General features: G+C 42.2%; 1 protein-coding gene across 2 annotated transcripts in view; it reads left to right on the top strand.

Moving 5' to 3' along the window:
- NT5DC1 (5'-nucleotidase domain containing 1) overlaps positions 1-17,958 on the top strand; it is a 205,785-nt gene extending 187,827 nt beyond the window's left edge. For both annotated transcript variants that reach the window (XM_069974871.1, XM_069974873.1), the window contains exons 9-12: positions 2,081-2,199; positions 8,014-8,175; positions 14,387-14,555; positions 17,367-17,958. In XM_069974871.1, coding sequence (XP_069830972.1) covers positions 2,081-2,199; positions 8,014-8,175; positions 14,387-14,555; positions 17,367-17,485 — 569 coding nt within the window. In that variant the 3' untranslated portion in view covers positions 17,486-17,958. The remainder of the gene's footprint in view (positions 1-2,080; positions 2,200-8,013; positions 8,176-14,386; positions 14,556-17,366) is intronic.
- The last annotated feature ends 5,000 nt before the right edge of the window (positions 17,959-22,958 follow it).

Below are 22,958 nucleotides of genomic sequence, written 5' to 3' on the forward strand. Positions count from 1 at the left end.
TCTCAATCCAATAGAGCATCTTTGGGATGTGGTGGAACGGGAGATTCGCATTGTGGATGTGCAGCCGACAAATCTGCGGCAACTGTGTGATGCCATCATGTCAATATGGACCAAAATTTCTGAGGAATGCTTCCAGCACCTTGTTGAATCTATGCCATGAAGAATTGAGGCAGTTCTGAAGGCAAAAGGGGGTCCAACCCGTTACTAGCATGGTGTACCTAATAAAGTGGCCGGTGAGTGTAGATGTTAGCATAAGTAGGGGCCACATTGGACCCTATCGCGGTCCCGCGGCGCTGCCGGTAAAAGACACCCCCGAGCTCAAAGTAGTTGTGTTCGAGGATGTAGCCAAGCAGCGCCAGGATGAACTCTCTACACTTCCCAGACATGTCCGACTCAGTAATGCATTTTGCTACAGCATAGAGGCCCCTTGTGTGTTCTATAGAGGTATACAAGGATGTGACATCAAAAGATGCCAGAACAGTGTTGGTGGAAATGGAAAGAGATGTGATTTTGGATTGTTATTTTTTCCGTTCTTGCAGATCATGTTTATACTGGGCCATTCCGGACTGCCACCTGGAGGATTCAAGCACTCTTCACAATCCATACTGTACTAGCATCTTCAGACTGGGTGTCTTATCATTTCTGCCTTCACCTGTTCTTTTTCTTCAATAAATCGTACTTTGAGCATTATTGGTGTTTAAACTTTAATCTTCAGGCCCTTGTTCCATAGGCCCTATATAGGTATTGCCAATCCGATGGCGGGGTAGAGATGTGTGACTATGTATGGAAGAGTACAGTGGGATGATGTGCTGCTGTTACTCTCCTTTGCCTGTTGTATGAGTGAGGTCCGTTGAGCATGTGGTTCGTTACAGTGGCATGCTTACCGCGAGCTACAGTGACAATCACCCCCGTGCGACCCTTGATGGATGCTCCTCCAGGGTGTCCCCCTTGGGATGCATAGGGTGTCTCCGGATCGTCCAATGACTGTGATACCTCACCCCATGTGGAATCAGGGATTAAGTATCCCATATGGCATATTTCCTAGTACCCCCATGTATTCCCCACGGCAGCCAATGTGCTACATGTTAGGTTATATACCTACACCAGCTCCACCTGTCCAGCAGTCATCGACTGCTCCGGACTTCTAGTACGTTATACTTCTCTTGCTACTTTTCTCCTATCCATGTCTGAGGCTGTGCTTCGCTGACAGGCGGCGTGCACGGCGCTGTCAGCGAAACCTGTTGTATTGGTTTCTAAGGCGATGACGGGGGCGGCGTTGCGGCCTCTTGACGTCATCTGCCACAGACCGCCGGCGCCTCTCGCGCCGTTACATACATGTGGATTGGACTGCAGGTCACGCACCTGTGGGCTGCAGTTTCTGACTTCTTCCTCCGGTGGGCTTCTCTGAAATCCTGGTAAGGACCTCTTTTCATAAGTCATGGTTCTATATACCCCTGTTTTCATGTTCATCACCTGCCAGATTTGTTTTTGCCGTATGTGCCCCCCTAACATAACTGCAGTCACTGAACACAAACATTTGTCCACATCTTATGTATATACACCATATGTTTTTATACAATCACTGTGAGCGGGTGGGTCACAGATCCACTCCTTGTTTGTGCTTTTACTCGCTTAACACTTTGATGATGTCAACGAGCGTGTATTAGTGATGCACTTGGGTTTCCCCATATATACTAGCACATTGCACATGTAATATAGGCTTGACAAAGACCCTGCTGGGTCGAAACGTTGCTATGGTGTTTGTTGCTTGAATAAACTACCACCACTTTTTCACTATTGGATGCTGTCGGAACAATTCTTCCTTGATGTTTCATGGTCTTTAACTGGGATTGAAGACCCTCTGGCTTGCGTCCGTCTTCTACAACGTAAGAGGCATTCTCTACTAACCCAGGTGCTGTTGGACTTTTTGCTATATGATATGTCTCTATGACATGTTAAAAGTTTTTTGTAAGGACAGGTACACTTTGATATAATGGTTAACCTATGCATTTAGGAGTTTTAGTATCTTTCTTAGTGATGACTTCTTTATTTCTCATTTGTATTTTTATTGTCTTCGTAGACAATGATGTGGAAATTGACATGTTGCCAGCACTGGAGAAGGCAGGATGGTATTCTCAAGGCAACTGGGTGCATTTATATGACCTGTTAAAAGAAATGACTGGAAAACCTGAACCAAAGGTAAGATAATAGTCAAATTATCTTATTTAAAGGGGTTTTTCAGTGCTACATAAACATGGCCACTTTCTTCTACAGACAGCACCACTCTTGTCCCCAGTTCAGGTGTGGTATCCAATTAAGCCCCATTCACGTGAATGGAACTGAGTTACAAAACCCAGCCAAAACTGGAGACAAGAGTGGTGCTGTCACCAGAAGAAAGTTGCCTTGTTTTTATAGCACTGGATAACACCTTTAAACAAATGTTCCCAAATTGAATTTTCATAAAGCATACTGTACTTCTCATATACTGTATGTGCAACACTGAACATCTCTTGCCAGCGGGAATACTTTGATACGTTCTGTGTTAGGACTATACCACTACTTTGTTACACACAGTTACTATATATTTGTTACACAGTTACTATATATATAAATATATATATATATATATATATATATATATATATATATATATATATATTGTAGGGATCTTCCCGGGGGATGGTGTGTTTGGACACAGTTCACAGCAGACTTGGACTAAAATAACAGCTTGGCGTTTATTTGCAGCATAAACAGTCCATAACAGAAATATAGCAACACTGTGCTTTAAGAACAAAACAAAAAGGTCTTGCCCGTCTGGGCGCTAACTAACAAAGCAGGTTACCTCTCTGGCACTTCAGTCGGCAGTATTGCGGGGTGTGAACAGGCCCCAGCAGTGGCTGTCTTCCCAGCTCTCACCAAACAGACCACGCAGGCTGTTTACTCCTGTCTGAGAGCAAGGACCTGTACACTGAGCACACCTTTTGCCTTCTCAGGCTGATTGGGATCAGAGCTCACCTGATCCCAAAACCCATACTGGATCGGGGGAAGGGAATGGCAAGTCCCACTACCAAAACCTACCTGCCATTCCATGTAAGTCCAGGCCCGGCAATAATAAATAATAGCTCAGCAGCATAACACTGCTGAGCACCGATGCCTCCTGGACTCACCATCTCACGCTATGTATTAACCTGGGTGAGATGTACAACCCCTCGAGCACTTTTCCCGTCACATGTCCACAATATATATGTGTGTGTATACAAAAGGGCTAGTAAGGAGGTTATCCACTATTTATTCTCTAGAAGTTCTGGAAAATAAATCCCTCAAAGAATTCATCTAGGGGTGTAATGAGCATTTACATTGCAGCTTTGACAGTGACATTTTAGTAATTAGTAGCAAGCAAAGAATGATCGCTATTACCCAGGGAGTCGCTGGGTATGTAGCGGGACAGGCTCCCAGGCTCTTTCCATAGACCCAGTACTTCATGGTGAGTTAAAGCATAAAGCATTGCTTACCTGAATTCTGAAGCTACCAAGAATATATTTCTTTAGCATGTCTTTGTTCTGTGTTTCATGGTTGTACTTCCTGGTTGGGCAGTTGCTCAGTGCTACAATTCCCAGAATGAATTTCTTTCTCTCAGCCCTCCCACCCTGCCAACACCCTTTCCACAGCACTCCTGCTAGTTCCCGCCCTAAGCTGTTGCAGGAAATTTTATTTCACTGTAGAATATTGCACGGTCAGGTTGCAGTACCTGTTGCATTTACACCCTCTCTGCAGTGTGCTGTAAACTTCACTCACACTATTACTTTAAAAGTAAGTTATATATCTTGGGGTGATAGCTTTATTTTCTTATACCCATTTAATATTACAGCTAAATGGTGTAAAAAACTAAAAAGAAAATGGTGTATAAAAGGTATGCATTCATATAGACACCAGCTCTGCTTTGAAAAAAAGTGGTGTTCTTCCCACGACCCTAATCTGAGACTTGAAGGTGTCAGTTTTGTCAGCCAGGCGTTACCAGTATAAAGGGCGGGATCCCTAAGAATTTACCTGATTTATAATGAATAAAGACATGCAAATGGCATGCAGATGCTTTATACTTTATGAGATTCATATGGGTCTAATCCATACTGCTTTAAAGTCAACTATATGAGAAATACAGACATACAGATGCTTTGTGAGATGAAAGGAAAATTGTCCTTGAAGAAAGAGAAAACATATTTTAATGTTTTTTTCTTATCACATCTGAAACATTTGTTCACATTTTGCAGCTTAAATGTATTTTATTCATAGAAATTTGGATTTCTTCTTGTAAATTATAAAAACCAAACAACCCCTTTAAACTCACTTTTTCAGATATTCCATTTTAGGGTAGCTTCACAAGTACCTCATTGCAGTGGATTTCACTTTGCAAGTTCTGCAGCAAAATCCGCTGTGATACCTGATACTGTCATTTTCTATGGCTTTACATCCTCGCTGCAGATTTTTTCATTCCACTGCTAGAATGTAAAGCCCCTTCCCACTTAATCCACCGCTGCCTGGCTAATACGTTACCTGCCCGCGCTCCCGCGCTTTTCCAGCTCCCTGACATCCCTCTCAGCCAATCAGTGGCTGCGGCGGGACAGTGCACTGATTGGCTGAGCGGCGCCAGGGCGGCCAGGAGCCTGGGAAGCAGCCGGGAGCGCGGGCAGGTAACATTTTAGCCTGACAGCGGTGGATTAAGTGGGAAGGGGCTTTACATTCTCACAAAGGAATGAAAAATCTGCTGCGTGGATGTAAAACCATAGAAAATGACAGTACCAGATATCGCAGTAGGAACTCCCATTGTGAAATCTACTGCAATGTAGTATGTGTGAAGTTACTCTTAATTTTTTTTTCTTTAACACAGCAAGTGCTGACATAGAAATGCAACTTTAGATCCATTGCCTTAATTTTAACGTTTTTATAAATATCCCATATGTGACCCTAGAATGCATCTTGACTGAACCAAGAGCCTCAGAGATGAAGGAGCACCTAGATTTTGGGACCTTATTTTTGGCACCACTTCATTTCTGCAGAGGCCTTGCAGTGTCCATAACATCCTGACAATTGAGCTAGAGTGGGCTAAGCTGCTATAATCCACTTCTGGAATGTGTTGAGGAAACCCAAAGTTAGAATTAGAGGGGAGTGGTCTTAAAGGACAACTCCCGCGGGACCCCCCCCCAAAAAAAAAAAAAAACACAGACACCATACTCACCATCCCTCCGGTGACGATCGCCACTCCATTCGCCCGCCGTCCGCCTCACCGTCACCTCCGTCCAGCGATGTCTCTGATTTCCGGGTCCTGGGGATGGAAAAGGCTGCCAGTGCGCTTGCGCACCGGCAGCCTTTTCATTGGCTGGAGCGCATCACATGGCTTCCAGCAACCTCAGCCAATCAGGGCTGACGAAGCTGGAAGCCATGTGATGCGCTCCAGCCAATGAAAAGGCTGCTGGTGCGCATGTGCACCAGCAGCCTTTTCCGTCCCATTCACTCTCTATGAAGACGCCGAGGAGGAAGAAGACCCGGACCGCCCCCCGGCTCTGACGTCGTCGTCACCAGATGCCGCCCGGGAGAAGAGGACCGTGACGATCGTAATAGGTAATGTATATATTCTTTAACTTCCGGGCGGGGGGGGTCGGGGGTCCGAAAGTGGGGGAAGGGGGCCAGACCGGGTATTTAACCACATTACAAAGTTATATAACTTTGTAATGTGTGTTAAATAAGCTAAAAAAAAATTTTCGTGGGAGTTGTCCCTTAAATATGGGCAGATATGTTACATCCAACATATATTTGAAGCAGGGAGAAAGCAAGAGTAGACTCAGAAAGTAGGGTGGCAATGTCTCCAAATATTTAACATACCATATGTCATGAATGCAACTTTGGCGCAGTCCTCGGTGCGTAAGGTACGACCGAGACTGCGCTTTTGGCCATAATCTTTCATTTATTCTGTGTTTTGTTTGCCTTTGTTTGTGCCCTGTCTGAACTGTGTCTTATTTCTTCTGGTCTGCTAATTGTTTTCCCTGCCCCACCCGTGTCTGTTCTGCTAAGTTTCTTCTGGTCTTGTAACAGTTAACCTGCCTTTGCCTCAGTGATTGACAGCTGGTCCCTCCTATCACTTTCTGGACATGGTTCCTGGTGTCCTATTTAAGATTTCTGTTTCTGCCTGTGCCTTGCCGGTTATTGACTTAGTCTCTGCCTGCTTGTGGTTCTGTTTCTTTGCTTCTCCTGATTTCTGCCTTGTATCTTTTGACCTCGCTTGCTTGCTGCCTGCCCCCGACCATATTGCCTGTTATTTGACTACTCTTTTGGATCCTGATTTTGTACCTTTGCTGCCAGACTGTTGTGACCCGGATTGCTGACCATTCTTATTGTGTTTGTTCGTTTTGTCTTGTCTATTGTTTCACGTATCCAGGCCAGGGATCGCCGCCAAGTTGTCCGCTGCCATTTTAGGGCAGATTGCGGCAATTAGGTAGGGACAGTGGGCGGGGCTGAGCTCAGGGCTCACTGTCTCTGTGTGTTTGGTGTGACTGCTCCTGACACCATAGGAGAAAGATGCCAAAGGTGAAGGTTTACCATATGGCTTTACTAGGCATTGCTCCCACCTAGCCAGAGTGCTACTCCACACTGATGAGGGGCAACACTCTGAAACAGCTTTCTGCAGAAGGATACCTTTGGTTTTTCCTTTGTCATGTCCTTGTGCTCATAAATTGAGTTGGACATTGACTGAAGGGGACAATTAATATTGGTGGTTTTGGCGGTTTCCCTTCCGGAGCCACCCTTTGGTTTGGCCCTTTTCTGGAGGGATATCTGGCTAGTCCTGTGTTTCAAGATTCTTAAATTAGGCTCCACATACTCTTTTTTTGCATATTTGTACAGTAATTCAAGAAGATTTTCATAATCTCTACAACTCAGTAGCTTCACAGTGAAAGTATGAGGAGGCGCTGCTGGTGCAATTAGAGACACTGACTGACAGCTGAGCGAGCAGTAGGCCAGGCTGCATTAAATATTCATGAAGAGGAGGAAGGAGGAAGGCGTGGTGAGGTGTTTCAGAGTGTGGCAACTCCTCTTTGACACTTCATTACAGTGGGAGATCTGAGACTGTGCATAATCCACTGCACGGAAAATTACCAAAGGGCATTATGCTCACTAGGGGACTGCCAGCTACAGCACAGGCCATTTTAGGCTCCTTAAAGGGGTAGTGCGGCGTTAGAAAATTATTCACTAAATAACACACATTACAAAGTTATACAACTTTGTAATGTATGTCATGTTAGTGAAGGCCCCTCTTCCCCGTGTCCCCCCCACCCCCGGAAGTGTAGTGCACTATACATACCTGATTAGTACCTGGACCGCACCAGCCCTCCTTCATGCCGGTCCACCTCTGCCGTGTCATCAGCTGCTCAGCCGCGATTGGCTGAGCATAACTAAGCTCAGCCAATCGCGGCTGAGCAGCTGATGACGTGTCCCTCATGCCGGCCCTCCTCTGCCGCGTCCTTAGCCGCGATTGGCTGAGCTTAGTTATGCTCAGCCAATCGTGGCTGAGCAGCTGATGACGCCGCAGAGAGGGGGGCGGCATGAGGGACGGCTTCAGTGGTTTGGCCAGGCCTCCCGAAGATTACATCATTGTCACAAGATGACCAGGGGTCGAAATAAATCAGGTGAGTATAATGCACCACACTTCCGGGTTTAGCGTGGGTGGGGGGAACACGGGGAAGGGGGCCATTCACATACATAACATAACTGATCTGTTTATCTCTGTTCATCTAATTGCAAAACATATAAGAGAAGTGGGAAACAGGTGAAGGAGTAACGTACATTTTAAACCAGCACATAGAAAGTTTTATTACATCTGGGTCAGCCATAGTCGTATATATTTTACTTAGAGAAGGATGTCATCATATGACTGTTCATTTCTTTGATTCCATAAGCTAGCATAAGCTAACCATACTCTAAGGGTAATGGATTCTTATAATTGAAGTATTTTCTGGCTTGCAGGTGGTGTATTTTGGTGACAGCATGCGGTCAGATATTTTCTCCGCCCGTCACTATAGCAACTGGGAGACTGTCCTCATCCTCGAGGAGTTAGAAGGTGGTGAAGCCCAAGAACCAGATGTGACAGATTTTGGATCCTCCTTAAAAAAGAAAGGAAAGTATGATGTAAGTGATCTTTATTCATGTCTTTTTCAAGAACGTGCATCACTTTAAGTCCCACAGGAAACCTTCTAGGAATTCGTACAAACATCCACTAATATGTTATTTTCTGTTTGAACTAATGAGAACATCAAAGCCGTCTATTAATACTTTTAATAGCTGCATAACTGCATATTACTCCGGAAGTTCTCAATTTTCTGGACTGTGGAAAGATTGCTATTTTGAGGTCCAGTATAACACTTTCATGTGTACAAGAGTCAATAAACAGCTACAGCCCAGCAAACATACCTCAATGGCTCACAAGTTGTTTTACTGTTTGGTTACAGTATTAATGAAAGTAAATATGAAAACAGAATATGAGCTGTGCCCAGCTTAGGAACAGAGAGTCATCTATATTGGATATAAAGCTAATCACTATTTAAAAAGATAACCAATTTATAGCCACTTTCATGAGTATTTATAGGAACCGCTTGCTTATAAAACGAGGAATGGTTTTAGGCCAAACAACCTGAATATGGCTTTGTATGTTTTTTATATGGATTTTTTTTTTAATATGGATTTTATTTATAGTGCATTCATTTCCTAGGATTGGAGTATATTTTTTGTAGCAAGTAGTTTCTAAAAAAAAAAAAAAAAGTATTACTGTATAACAAAAATGGTGTAATAGACAGCGAGTGTGGACCCACTGTGCTTCTAAACCGGTTTAGCTTTGGGCCACATCAGGAAACGGAGTCTAAGGGCCCTGTAGGTCTTTACCCTTTATTCTGCTCCAGGATGTGGAAGCTGGACTTCTGCGGCAAGAGGACACTAGGTCGCTCCACATGTGTGGTCCCAGTGTGAGCTGTAGCTCGACCCCAAGAACCAGGCAGAGTGAGTGCAAGGCACTGGGAAGCAGGCCAAGTATATGTGGTCAGTAGGCCAGGTCGTCAACAGGAGACTCAGCACAGTGCCGGGGATGAGACTGGTATCGTAGTCAGGCAGGCGAAGGGTCGGGGCAGGCATCTACAAAGTTAGGTCAGACAGGTGAGGCACACTGTACAGACAAAAAGTGTGATCCGAAGAACAGGCATGGGTTAGGATACACTGGAGTATACAGACAGCCGACAGACACCTTTGCTATATCTGCAATAATGCAACAATGCTCAGGCAAAGGAGGAGCTACTTTAAATGCAGTTAACTCTGGATGGGCAGGTGGCAGTAGCAGGTAGAGACAAGCTGCCCTTAAAAATCTAAAGCAGGCGGCAGCATGCGCACCCCAGTGGTCAGATGTGTCACTGCAGCAGAAGGAAAAAGAAGACTCCAGAAAACACGAGCAGCCCTAGAACAAGCATAGAGCACACCTAAGGAGCAGACAGGATGGCGGTGGCGAGCATCAGGAGGATCGATAAATGTCCTCCTTCAGTAATTCTGCTATCTACTTATTTACTGCAGATTGTGTGAATTGTAAACTTAACACAATGAATTGAGAAAAGGCACAAGTAGCATAAGTCGTATATCTAAAAATACAGTATGTGCACTATGTCTACATAATGAATTTTAGGGTCTCTTCTTTAGGTTCTAAACTTAAAGACATAATCATATAGAAGTGAAAGAGATTTATTTTTTTCCTCAAACGTGTGTTGTGTATCTTTAAACATAAGATTTTACTTTATATCTTATTGCCATCTACAAAGTTCTCACATTTCTTCTAAGAAATAGGCAGGATGTAAGAAACTTAACACCAGCAAATTATTACAGTATTACACTAGTAATTGGTTCCAGGATGAACACTGTGGTATGTTCAACCTATTCTATCTTGAGCCTATAACTCTATAGGAAAACTGTTAAATTGTTCCTACATCTCCTCATTGTCCACCCAATATTAGTCAAAAATGAGATTAAGGGTATAAACCCACACACCGTATATGCAGCGTATTTACTGCTGCGATACGCAGCAAACACGCAGCAAAAACGCAGCAGATTAGATCTAAATAACTGAACACAGCATCAAATCTGTACCAACAAATCTGCTGCGTATTTGCTGCGTATTTGTTGCGTATCTGCTGTGTATACGGTGTGTGGGTTTGTACCCTAAAGAAAAATGAAAGGATATTTAATATAAAAAAGCAATTTCTTACATATAAAAAAGGCAGAAATAGCTACATTAAGCTATAAATAACATTATGCATAGTGTGCAGTTTCTTTTTTGGGGTTCTGTTCAGTACTTGTGTGTACCTGGTTTACAAAGGAGCAGCTAGTCCTGGCACAGTACAGTACTGCACTATACTACAAGAATATGCTACTAGACAGCAAAGCAATGCATGTACTTCAGTAATACCGGTTTTATCACTGAAATGCCTACTGATTGGTCACATCTTCCAGACATACACAAAAGTTTGTAAAGTGCTGTGGAGTACAGTATATTAAAGCTAGTGCAGTAATAGATTGAAAACACTTAGGAGATATACCTAAAGCAACCCAGGATCCAGACGTGGCCCGCACCCCAACACACGTTTCGCTCTTCCCTTTATCAAGATACCATTTAGAGCCTACTGCCCATACGGTGCTTAATACACCCTACCCCCTCAACTGCCCCCCTACCACACACAAAAAGTATCATGTGTGAGCTCTCTGATACAGACACATGTCTTTCATTTAATTTACGCAAAATGAGTATATTTTGGGACAATTCTGAGACTATTCAAGGACAATTCTAAGACAAACAACTCCCTACTACAGAAAATAGACTAGTCTTTCTCCTGATAGTAAATTTAAATACACCAGTCTACTCTTGCCATAGCAGAAATTCAGTAGACCACCCACACAAAAATCCTGTGTTGATAAATTCCCCCCAAAGTGTAGATATACTGTGAAATATACATAAATATGTATACTATATAGCTATATGTACAACATCCATACTAGGTCTTTGAAGGAGAGTTTCACATCTGGTACAAATCAGATTTTACCAAATTTGCTTCACACTATAACCTCTTTAGTTATATAAAAAACAAAAACTTAAGGACCCCAATGATGAATTCTATAGTCTTCCCTGAGGTAAATAAAGTAATGTTTTAGCTGGTTTCCTTTAGTGTAATCCAGGTTATTTCATGTACACTACTACATCTATAAGATGCAAGACAGAAACTGATTTCTTACAGATGTGAGAAGCATTTTTGCCAAAGTTAACAAAAACAACTATTACAGCCTCAACAGAAAAATAAGAACGCCTCTTTGTAGTAAACGTAAGAAAAACGAGTTCAAGATAAATGGGAGGGAAGATTTAGACGCCCAAATATAAAATTTTACGTAGACAACTAAATTACTTGAAAATTACTTAAAATAATTTTATATTTGGGGCAGATTTATCAACATGTCATACGTAAAAGACTAGCATATTAAGGTCCCAAAAACCATCATTAATGATTTGTGCCAAAATTCATCAAACAGGTACAGCTTGTACCGGATTTGGAACATTCACTAGGGACATTTATCGTCAGCCATGCCACACAACGCCTTTGCTCATATGGTCATAAATACTTAATTAACAAGAAGAAGAGGGGGCAGAGGAAGCGGAGAAATGAATGACTGCAGGATCAGACTACAGAAAGGGCTTGTAGTCTGCAGCCATGGTGACATATAGGAGTTATACACACAAAACTGTAGGATATTTGTAACTATTAAAAAAGCTGATCTTTTATTTCTGTTGCACAGAGACATAAAATTGTTTGCAGAAGTGCTTCTATACATACATACTGTATACCGTATTTTCCAGCGTATAAGGCGACTTTTTAACCACAAAAAATCTGCTCAAAAGTCGGGGGTCCTTTTATACGTCATGCATTATTGGCGTATCAACTTGCAAAAAAGAAATGAGCTGGCACTCACCCGTATCTTGAACTGCACTTTATTGGTAACTTCTTTTAAAATTCATGGCAAACATCCTCGGATGGCTGCGACGCCAACACCCTGCTAATGCGTGACAGCTGTTCCGTGTGGATCCCACACTTCTCCAGACTCCGCCCCTACTCTTGCGTCACCCTCTTATAACGGAAGCAGTAGGTTGTTACTTATTAAAAACGTTTACAAATTGACATTATTAGTGTATACAGGGGGGGAGCTTTAAAATGGCTGCATCACTGCCATATGCGGCGACTGCTAAGATGCCTGCCCTGCAACCCCCTCCTCCCCCAGGAAACAAAAAAGCACCAACTCACCTTCACCTGTTCCCGGCAGCTCCTCTCTCCCAGCAGCTGTGTGTCATCTTCCTGATGTAGGCAATGTGATACAGAGATACTGCCTGCGCCATAAGTCTCCACAGCCTCTGTGATTGAAGTCTCCGCCGACGGCTGCCACACTAGTGAGTGGAGGCCAGGACTTGAGATGGGCAGGAGGCAGCCTAAGGACATTTCTGGATGATCGGGCAGGACAGGGGAGGTGAACCGGGCGGCGGTGAATGGCAGCAGCGGCATCTGGTGAAGTCTCCACCGGTGAGGGCTTGAAGAAGGCAGGTGGCAGCCTATGGACGGTCCCGGGTGGTCGGTAGGGCGGGCGGAGGTGACCCGGGCGGTGGGGAGAGGCAGCTACACTACACTGCAGGCTCTCCCTGACCCCAGCACTCCTGCAAAAGGGCTCCCCAGCTGCAGCCAGACTATAATTTAGAAGTGGGTGACTGACTGCAGCTAGTAAGTCCTGCTTTGGTCAGGCAGGGGTTAAACTTTTCCGCCGTATAAGATTTAGAAAATTTGAACCCCTGAAAATCTTCTTAAAAATCAAGGGTCGTCTTATACGCCCAGTCGTCTTATACACCGGAAAATACGGTAACTTAAATGCTAAAAAAAATAATTGTTCCCCTCATACCACAAAAAACAGCTCTAATCCACTAAGGCGTGTAAGTGCCCTGTGGTATATGGCCTGAAGGTGCCCTGTGTTATATGGCACAAAGAGGGTGAAAAAAACATTGATATTATAGCTAAAGCCTCAAAAGGAGAAAGGAGTGGGCTATTATGTTAACAAGGGTGATAAAACCTTCTTTATATAATATAGACAGTAAGAAGATAAACAGCAACATTACAAAAATGTAGAAAAAATGCCATTGTTTATCATTTGAATAGCTACTTTTCTTCATTTTTTCAGATGACCTTTAAAATCGTAATATGGTCGGACATGCCATTGCCTGTAGTTAAAAGGTGTTTTTAGAAACTGATGTTTTAGGGAAGATTTCCGCTTTAGAGTTAAATAGTGCAATGGGTTCAGATGGTGTCCCCCTTAAAGGGGTAGTCCACCAAAAAAGTTTTTCTTTCAAATCAACTGGTGCCATAAAGTGCCAGAGATTTGTAATTCACTTCTATTAAAAAATCTTAAGTCTTCCAGTACTTATCAGCTGCTGTGTGTCCAGCAGGAAGTGGTGTTTTCTTTCCTGTCTGACCCAGTGCTCTTTGTTGCCTCCTCTGTCCATGTCAGGAACTGTCCAAAGCAGCAGCAAATCCCCATAGAAAACCTCCCCTGCTCTCCAGACTGGAAATAATACAACTTCCTGTTGGGCATACAGCAGCTGATAAGTACTGGAAGACTTAAGATTTTTTAATAGAAGTGAATTACAAATCTCTGGCACTTTATGGCACCAGTTGATTTGAAAGAAATTTTTTTTTGGTCGACTACCCCTTTAAAGTTATTAACCCCTTCATGACTAAAGGTCATTATTGCACAGATGTCCAAACACACTGAAGCAGTGCTCCTTCCTCGCCTACTAAGAGCCATAATGCTTTTATTTTTTCACTTACAGGTCTGATTGGGGGGTGGGGGGTGTTTGCGCCATGATCTGTACATTTTATTGGTATCATAAAGGAATAATTTGATCGCTTTTTATACTTTTTTTTCTGATATATAATATAAATCAGCAATTTCCTCTTTTTGTTTACACCATCATGCGGGGAACAGTATTGTTATATTTTAATAGATCAGATAATTCTGCACACTACAATACCAAATTTTTTGGCCAGACGCCAGGAGCCCCAGAAGCAAGCAGGAGCGTGGACCCAGTAATGTATGCACCGGGCTGCGGGGGCTGCCTTTTGCATCTGCTGCAAGTATGTAATCCTATTGAAAGTGACAGTAGGGGAATTGCAGTGAATTTAGCTGCGAACTCGATTTCGTTACATGTGATGCCACCCTTACAAGGTAACATTTCACTGTACATGTTATGAATATCTAAGTCCCTCTTTTTCTCTGCTTCTAGGGCCTTCCAGTACAAGAAAATTATTCTGTATCGAAGAAATGGGGATCCTTCTTTGCAGACTCTACTCCTGGAGCTAAGAGCTCACAGGATACACCAAATGTGACATGGTGCTGTTCTAGTATTAGGAATTATAGTACTATCACAATCCCAAGCATCATGGCTATTGTAGGTAAGAATTTTGATCTCCGTGATGGCCGTGATGTTTTATACTTTAAAATGATTGTACAGGATTAGGTTGGATATACTGAGTAACCGATGCTAATGAAAAGCTATGAGAAATACTTGTGTAACTAATGCTTTCAATACCCAGAGGATAATATAGTATCCCATTAATGGATACATTTTTGACAGGATCCCATCTGTAGAAACAACATATTATTCTATACCTAATTTCTGACGTATGCTGGCATGTACCAGCCAGGTGAAGGGTCTTCATCTGACTAATGGACTTCTATGGAGACTTTCAGCTTCTATTCTGGAAGCATTCCTAAGGTGAAGATAGAAAAAAAACATGACCATATCAACCTTTTTGACATAACAACAGCGTTAATCAGCCATGTTTTTCTTATTCTGTGCAATCCCTTTTAAACTGTGAAATGGAGACAAGCACACATCCTTACATCTACTGATGGTCCATGAACTGACAAAACTCAGGCCTGTTTCATTAAGGGGAATACTGCGCAATAATTTTGTTAATCTCATAAAAGAACTGCCATCAATGTGTGAAGACTGGGCATATGTTTAAAGCATGTGAGCCTATTTATAAAACAGATGTGAGCCTGCAAAGCAGAATTACATAATCGAGAAGCTCAGTGAATTTAGGCTCAGAAATGTATTTTTCTGCTGACAAAATCCAAATGTTGTAGACTGTCCTCACCATTTGAACGTACATTTACGGTAATAGAGCCATGTATTTAGGTCAGACCACCTTGAATATTCATCCCCAGGATGGTATGGGTACAGGAGCTGTGTACATTGGCAGGAGATAGATCTTCCCTTTTTTTTAAATTTGATATTCATAGTAGCAGTTTCAGACTTTTGGGGCAGTGCAGAACATACAGTATATATACTATATATTGTTTTTTTCCTTGACAGTTGCCCTTGAAGAATTTTCTTTGTACAGCGCTTGATAATTAATGGTTACTTTAAAGGTGCTGTTCACCAACATGTTTTTCTTTCATATCAACTGGTGCCAGAAAGTGCCAGAGATTTGTAATTTGCTTCTATTAAAAATTCTCAAGTCTTTCAGTATTTATAAGCTGCTGTGTGTCCTGCAGGAAGTGGTATTCTTTCCAGTATTGAGCGCAGAAGAGGATTTGTATGGGGATTTACTACAGTACTAGACAGTTCCTGGCATGGACAGTGGAGGCAGCAAAGAGCACTGTGTCAGACTAGAAAGAATACACCACTTCCTGCAGGACATACAGCAAATGATAAGTATGGGAAGACTTATACAGCTCAGAAAAGAAATTTACAAAGTTATCCTCTTTCTCTGCTAGATCATTAATCATCCTACCATCCTTATCCCTAAGCATAGTCACTTATTTTTTCTCTTCCTGTGCCTTGTTAATAGTAGCTAATATTCTATTAGGCCTCCCTCTCTAAGTGTAATATCTCTGTTTTTGAAAGAATATTTTTATGTTGAGCTTTATCTAATAAGTACATTTTTACGCTGGGCTTACAAATGATCCCGCAGCTCCAGAGCTCAGAGGATTTATGTAGAGGCGAATGAATTGAAACCTACGCCAGCTCAGAAAAAATATAAATGCAGCGCACGCAGTGGACCAAGTCAGTTTTACCCCAGGGCGAACGGCGTAAAAAAAACAAATACCCCCCCAAATAAAAGAAATGCGTTTTTTTTACAATTTCACCACACTTTCAATTTTTTTGTTTTGTTTCGCAGTGTACTGTATGCAAAAAATTCAGCCTGTCATTGCAAAGTACAATTAGTGGGGCTAAAAAATAAGGGCTCATGTGGGTTTCTAGGTAAAAAAAATGCAAGTGCTATGGCCTTTTAAGCACAAGGAAAAAACGAAAGTGCAAAAATGCAACTTGGCCCTGTACTTAAGGGGTAAATGTATATTTTATTTTTTTTTATGTAATTTTTTTGTCCTCTTCTTCCACTGCTGCTTGGTCGTCCCCCCTATTGTTGGGGAATGTATAATATGTGGATTGGTTTTTTTGTATAGCTGAAATCTAGTAGTACAATATTGTAAAAAGATGATTTATTAATTTTTATGAGATTAAAAAGGAAAAAAATAAAGGAATAAAAGATAAAAAATAAAGCCTGTCTTGAGCTTATAGCAGTTCTTTACTTAACACTAGTGTATGCTATCACATTTTGATTGATGGAAGTCAAACATCAGGGACTCCTGTTTTCATACAAGAAGGATGAAAGGTCTGCCAAGGCCTCTAGCTCCATATACTGTGTTTACATCCAGGTGCCACAGCTTGTGCAAACAACTGATCGACAGGGATGCCAGATTTTGGCACCTTGGAGATCACCCCTGTCCATTGACTGTTATGGACAATATGTATGCTGATCCTTTGTTGAGCTGCTAGTACGTCTTGTAAACACAAGATATAATTGAGCATGTTTATTGTTTTTATTTTTTTTGGGGGGGGGGGGATCTTGGTGGGAGAATAAAACTTTTTTTTGCAGATAAGGTATATTACAGAGTTTTTTGCGGATAAGATATATTAGAGTTTCTTAAATTTACTACTGCAATGCAATGTTTGTTGATCTAGTGGAGTAATAACTAGCAATATAATATATGTATGTATATTTAAGCTATGTTCCCACTACAGGATCATAGCAGGAAAAAAAACGTCTGCCTCCTAATAATGACATGATGTCATGATCATTATTTGCAGCCATCAATGTTAAGAGACGGCAGCCTTTTGCTGGTAAATGACGGCATCTCAAAGCCTTAAGGAAGTAATGTTATAATAATATCATTTTTCCTTTTTCCTTTTTCAGATTTGCCTCTGGATTATAAATTTACCAGATTTTCGGGCAGTGATACAAACATTGACGGCTACTACCCCCATCCTCCTGCTATTCTCTTATCTCAGAGCACAGAGGGTGCTGCTGCATGATTTCGAGTATCATGAGTAATAATAGGCACAACATGACTACTGTAATGGCTTGTAACTGTTGTAAACTCTTAAGTAAATCAACAACTCTGAATATGCCTTTTCAAGACAAGTGTTACTTTATAAAATGACTCCACATGTTAGATGATTATAAGTAGGATGAACCAAATGTTTTGTAACAGTATTTTATATTCATTTTGGAGCAAATTTATGACCCACAGTTTTTGAAAGTTTTGAAGTTAAAATACAAAGTTTTCATTGTTGGTTATCAATCATGATTCCATTCAGTCCTACCGACAGAAATGAATGGGGTGTGAAAGTTTTGTCCTTAAAGCGAATCTGAATCCACCCACCACCACCACCCCCAAACCACTTGTACCATTCGTTTGCTGACATCAAGTCTTTTCCGGTCTTCTGCTTCACATTCCTCCTTGTGCAGTCTTTAGGGTGTTTTATTCAGTCGGAGTGGTGTAAAAAAGTTTACAACACCTAAAGGGTTTTCCTCCCCACCTTCCCCCCGTAAGTAATGCCCCCAGGCAAGATTTCTCCTCTTCAGCATCTAAACTATCCAGAGCTGCGTAGGCGCACAGACACAGCCATGCTCCTTTCTCTAGGCTACCATGTTATTGCGCTGCACCATCTTCCTCACCAGTGTTGTGCCACACAAATGACAGATCCAAAATGCTGGTGAAGAAAACGTTGCAGGCGCAGTAGGAGCCCAGCTACGCCTGTGCCTTTTTGGATTGCTACGGTGGATGCTTAGAGTTTAAACGACCGCAAATACGCATTTTTAAAGCAGCCTAGCGGTTGTTACATATAGTGCGGGATCAGCAGCTAAACCTGCCCAACATGCAGTGTGTGTCAGCTGTATGTTATAGGTGACACCTGTCTGCAATTACCAATAATTTAACCCTGTGCATGTCACAATCAAAATTGATCGCAGCATACACAGTGTACTGGTCCTGTCAGAGTTCCCATTGGCACCGCCACAGCAAAGAACGGGGGTGCCGATCGGTTGCTAGAACTGCTGTTGCGTTTTACTTACATTTTATGGCAGTCCAGGCCTTTCCACTGATTAAGTCGGCCTCAAGTAGACTTAATCACCTGAACACCAATCTGACTGATCAATGCTTTGCAGAAGCATAGCATTGATTAGTATATGCAATCTAATGATTGCACATTATAGTCCCCTAGGGGGACTTAAAAAATGTCGCCACATGCAGAATTATCTGATTTATTTAAAAAAAAAAAACTTTATTGATCCCACACTGCAATCATAGTGGGGAAAAAAACTCCAAAATTAATAATTTTTGGTGATATTGTCTATTAGATAAAATGAAATGAAAAGCAAATAAAATGTCCAATCCACCCAAGTTATGACTGTGGCTGCTGGAGAGGATGATGGCAGGGGGATGCTCAGTGTCCCTCCAGTGCCCTGTGTCCCTCAGTGTCCCCCTGCCATCGGATGATGGCAGCCACAGCCCGCACTGCTCTGGGAGTCGGGTCGTGACATCACCATTTTATCCAGGAAGTGAAGCCTTGATGCAGTAGCAAGTGCAGGGAAAAAAGCACTTTATCAGCATTTCCTGTAATAAGTGTATATTGGAGATTTGTATAACTTTTGAGGGGCAATACAATACTTTAATAAAATGTTTTGCCAGATTTCTCCTTTAAGGCTATGTTCACACAACGTCTGCTTTTTGTGTTTAAAAAAGACGTCTGTTATTGCATTATTTTAATTGACTTGACTAAAATGGATTGAAGTCTATGGAATAACGGACGTCTTTTTCACACATTGTAGTGTATATTGGTAATTTGTATAACTTTTGGGGGGCAATACAATACTTTAATAAAATTTTTCGCCGGACTCCTAGGTGCAGAACTGCAGGGTTTTGGGTTTTTTTTACATTTAATATTCCTTACTAAAACAAGGAGGGCAGGGAGGAAGACCCAAGAGGCGTTGCTGACCTACTTCAAGGACACTCTAGGCCCGCCTCTTTTACACCGCTCTGGCTGAATAAAAGAATGTTTTTTAACCCTAAAAACAGCACTAGGAGCAACAGACTGCAGGAAATAACTTGATGTCAGCCAATGAACGGGGGAAGGGGTTCATATAAATTCGCTTTAAACTAAATTCATGGTGTAAAGTGCAACACATATTTCCATTGAACACAAAGTGGCATGTGTTAACTGTTTTTGGTGCAGATTTTGGCACATGATTAACACCAAAATGTGTGAATCTGGTATAATTATGAGTGGAAGATTAGTCCCAGTAATTTGTGAAAAATACTAAATACTTTTTTTTATATGTCTAACCAGTTTCAGCTTGTATTAGGTGGACATTACAGAAATAGGGAACAGACACTGTCATTTGGATGAAGATCTTTATCATTGTCCTTGATGACTTATCCAACAAATGTTGATGTGTTTCTTTCCAGTGTGTACAGGAGGCTATACAGCTATGACCTTTAGAGCAAAGTAAACTTTGTTTTTCTTGGGGGACGCAGTCACTCCACACTTGTCTTGCTTTCCTTTCTGTTTAGTTCCTGTTTTAGTTATGATAATTCCTGTTTTAGTTATGATTTGTTTGCAGTACTGTAGCATTTCCCCAATAAACGTGTTGAAATTGTTTTTCTATGTTTAAGAAAATGTGTTTTGTACAGATTCATTACAGGAAATGTTCAGAAATTTCCTTCCACCCTTAAATTGAAAAATCTAAAAATATCAAGAAGTACAACTTGTTGAAAATAAATCTTCTGACATAATTTACACTTAATTTAGAGGTGTTAGTACTTAATAGACCATGTGAATGACAGTTTTGTGCTGTACATTGCCAAAGTTCTATCAATAGATAAAATCTACAGCTATGTCCCCACTACATTTTTGAGCAGTTTTTTTATGGCCTCTCTGTTGACCCATGTTTTGGTAATTTTTAGCATTCACTCGTCCTGTAAATTACGGGCCCTTTGGATGGGGAAGCCCTGTCATGGAATGTTTCCTAGCCCGGCATGTGGGGCTGTGGAGTTGGAGTCGTGAAGTCGGAGTTGGAGCTAGCTTTGGCTGGAGTCGGAGTTGAAGTCGGAAAAAAATGTGCCAACTTCGAGTCCAGCTTTACAAAAATCTTTAAAAAATTTAGAATTGAATTTTGATATGAATTTTACAAGTTTTGCTTATGAATATATATTATGAGCAACATTCTAATAGGACACTGGCCCTATTAGATAAGGGTGGTCGAGGAAAAGTTGTCGGTCAGTATTTGGCAGTTTGTTTCTGAGCTGGAAGAGTCCATTGTCTTGGGGGAGATCTGTGCTGTTCTCTTCCTGGAGATATCCTGTTTAATATAGAGGAGGAGAACACATAAGTAGTGTAGCTGTAACCTCTGTGGTTTGGTGTTTTCTCTCTGGGAGAAGATTGTGTTTTTCTTCAATGTTCAATGGCTGCAGCTGTTTGTGCGTGGGTGCGTGTGCTATGGCTGCAGTAGGCTATGTGTATGTGTGCTATGACTACAGCAGGCTGTGTGTGTGTGCTATGGCCGCAGCAGGCTGTGTGTGTGCGTGTGGTGTGCGCTATGGTTGCAGAAAGCTGTGTGTGTGTGTGTGTGCGCTATGGCCGCAGCAGGCTGTGTGTATGTTTGCTATGGCTGCAGCAAGCCGTGTGTGTATGTGTGTGTGTGCACACTATGGCTGCAGCAGGCTGTGTGTATGTGTGTGCTATGGCTGCAGCAGGCTATGTGTATGTGTGCTATGGCTGCAGCAGGCTGTGTGTGGTGTGTGCTATGGCTACAGCAAGCTATGTGTGTACTATGGCTGCAGCAGGCTGTGTGTGTGTGCTATGGCTGCAGCAGGCTGTGTGTGTGCTATAGCTGCAGCAGGCGGTGTGGGTGTGTATGCTATGGCTGCAGCAGGTTGTGTCTGTGTGTGCGTGTGTGCTATTGCATGCCCCCACAGTGACCTTCTATATCACTATCTGTGACCCCTCTCTATATCACTATGTGTGACCTCCTGTATATCACCATGGCTGACCTCTATATCACAGGGATCTGGCATTGCTAGCAGTGTTTCTTTAAGTATGGTGAATATTTAGTTAGCAACATAGAAGATTGTCAGCAGGAAAAGACCACCTGCTCCATCTAGTCTAGTTCTGAGTTGTTCAGGACATGGAGGCTGGAGACTGACTGCATCCACTGCACACACAGGAGAAGCTGCTTTATATGTTTCCTTAATCCCTCAGAAGTCGCTCCAGGATCATGTAGGACATTAGGGAGAAGCTGCTGAGCCAGTGTGATAAATAACTCCCCTTGGTATATGACCGGCCATTTATGAAGTAGCAGGAGTCGGAGTCGGTCCTAATAAAATTCAAAAGTCGGAGTTGGAGTCGGTCCTGATAAAATTCAGGAGTCGGAGTTGGAGTCGGAGCTGCGGCTTACCGACTCCACAGCCCTGCCGGCATAATGCATCAATATCATACTGGCAATGGGGAAACTCTTTGAATCTCAGCATCGGCATGATATTGATACATTATGCCGGGCGGGGAAACATTCCATGATAGGGCTTCCCCATCTGTAGGGCCCATAATTTACGGGACGGGTGAATGCAGCCTTAGTAAAACTAGAAGTGAAATGAACATTTGCACCTTTTTCTGTGCTTTGGACCCTCTCCTGATTAGTGTTGTCACGATACCAGAATTTTGAGTTCGATACCAATACCAACTTTTTTTTTCAATACTCAATACCAATTCGATAATTAATAAATTTTATTTTAAAAAAACCCACAAGAATATAGATGCGCCCGTACGGACCATATTATTTTAAAACTAAAGTTTGCCTTATTTAAAATAAATGTTCTTTAAAAAATTGCCCTATTCTCACTCCTAACACTTTTTTATCTTTTAGCCTGCATGGCTGTGGGGTGATCTGTAGTTTTATTTAGTAGCACGTTTTTATGTGGTACTGAATTTGGTGGTTTCTCCGCTTGCACCATTTACCGTGCGTCATCAGGAAGGTGATAATCTTATAATATGCACAATAACACTTCAGCTATCAGGGGGATGATGGGAACTGCAGTCATGTAATGATGGGGGTTGTATACATGTAACACACACTTCAGCTATCAGGGATGATGGGGGTTGTAGGCATGTAACACACACTTCAGCTATCAGGGATGATGGGGGTTGTAGTCATGTAACACACTTCAGCTATCAGGGATGATGGGGGTTGTAGGCATGTAACACACACTTCAGCTATCAGGGATGATGGGGGTTGTAGCCATGTAACACACTTCAGCTATCAGGGATGATGGGAACTGTAATCATGTAACACACACTTCAGCTATCAGGGATGATGGGGGCTGTAGTTATGTAACACACTTCAGCTATCAGGGATGATGGGGGCTGTAGTCATGTAACACACTTCAGCTATCAGGGATGATGGGGGCTGTAGTCATGTAATACACTTTAGCTATCAGGGATGATGAGGGCT

This window comes from Dendropsophus ebraccatus, chromosome 6 (genome assembly GCF_027789765.1).
Source record: "Dendropsophus ebraccatus isolate aDenEbr1 chromosome 6, aDenEbr1.pat, whole genome shotgun sequence".
Taxonomy (NCBI): domain Eukaryota; kingdom Metazoa; phylum Chordata; class Amphibia; order Anura; family Hylidae; genus Dendropsophus; species Dendropsophus ebraccatus.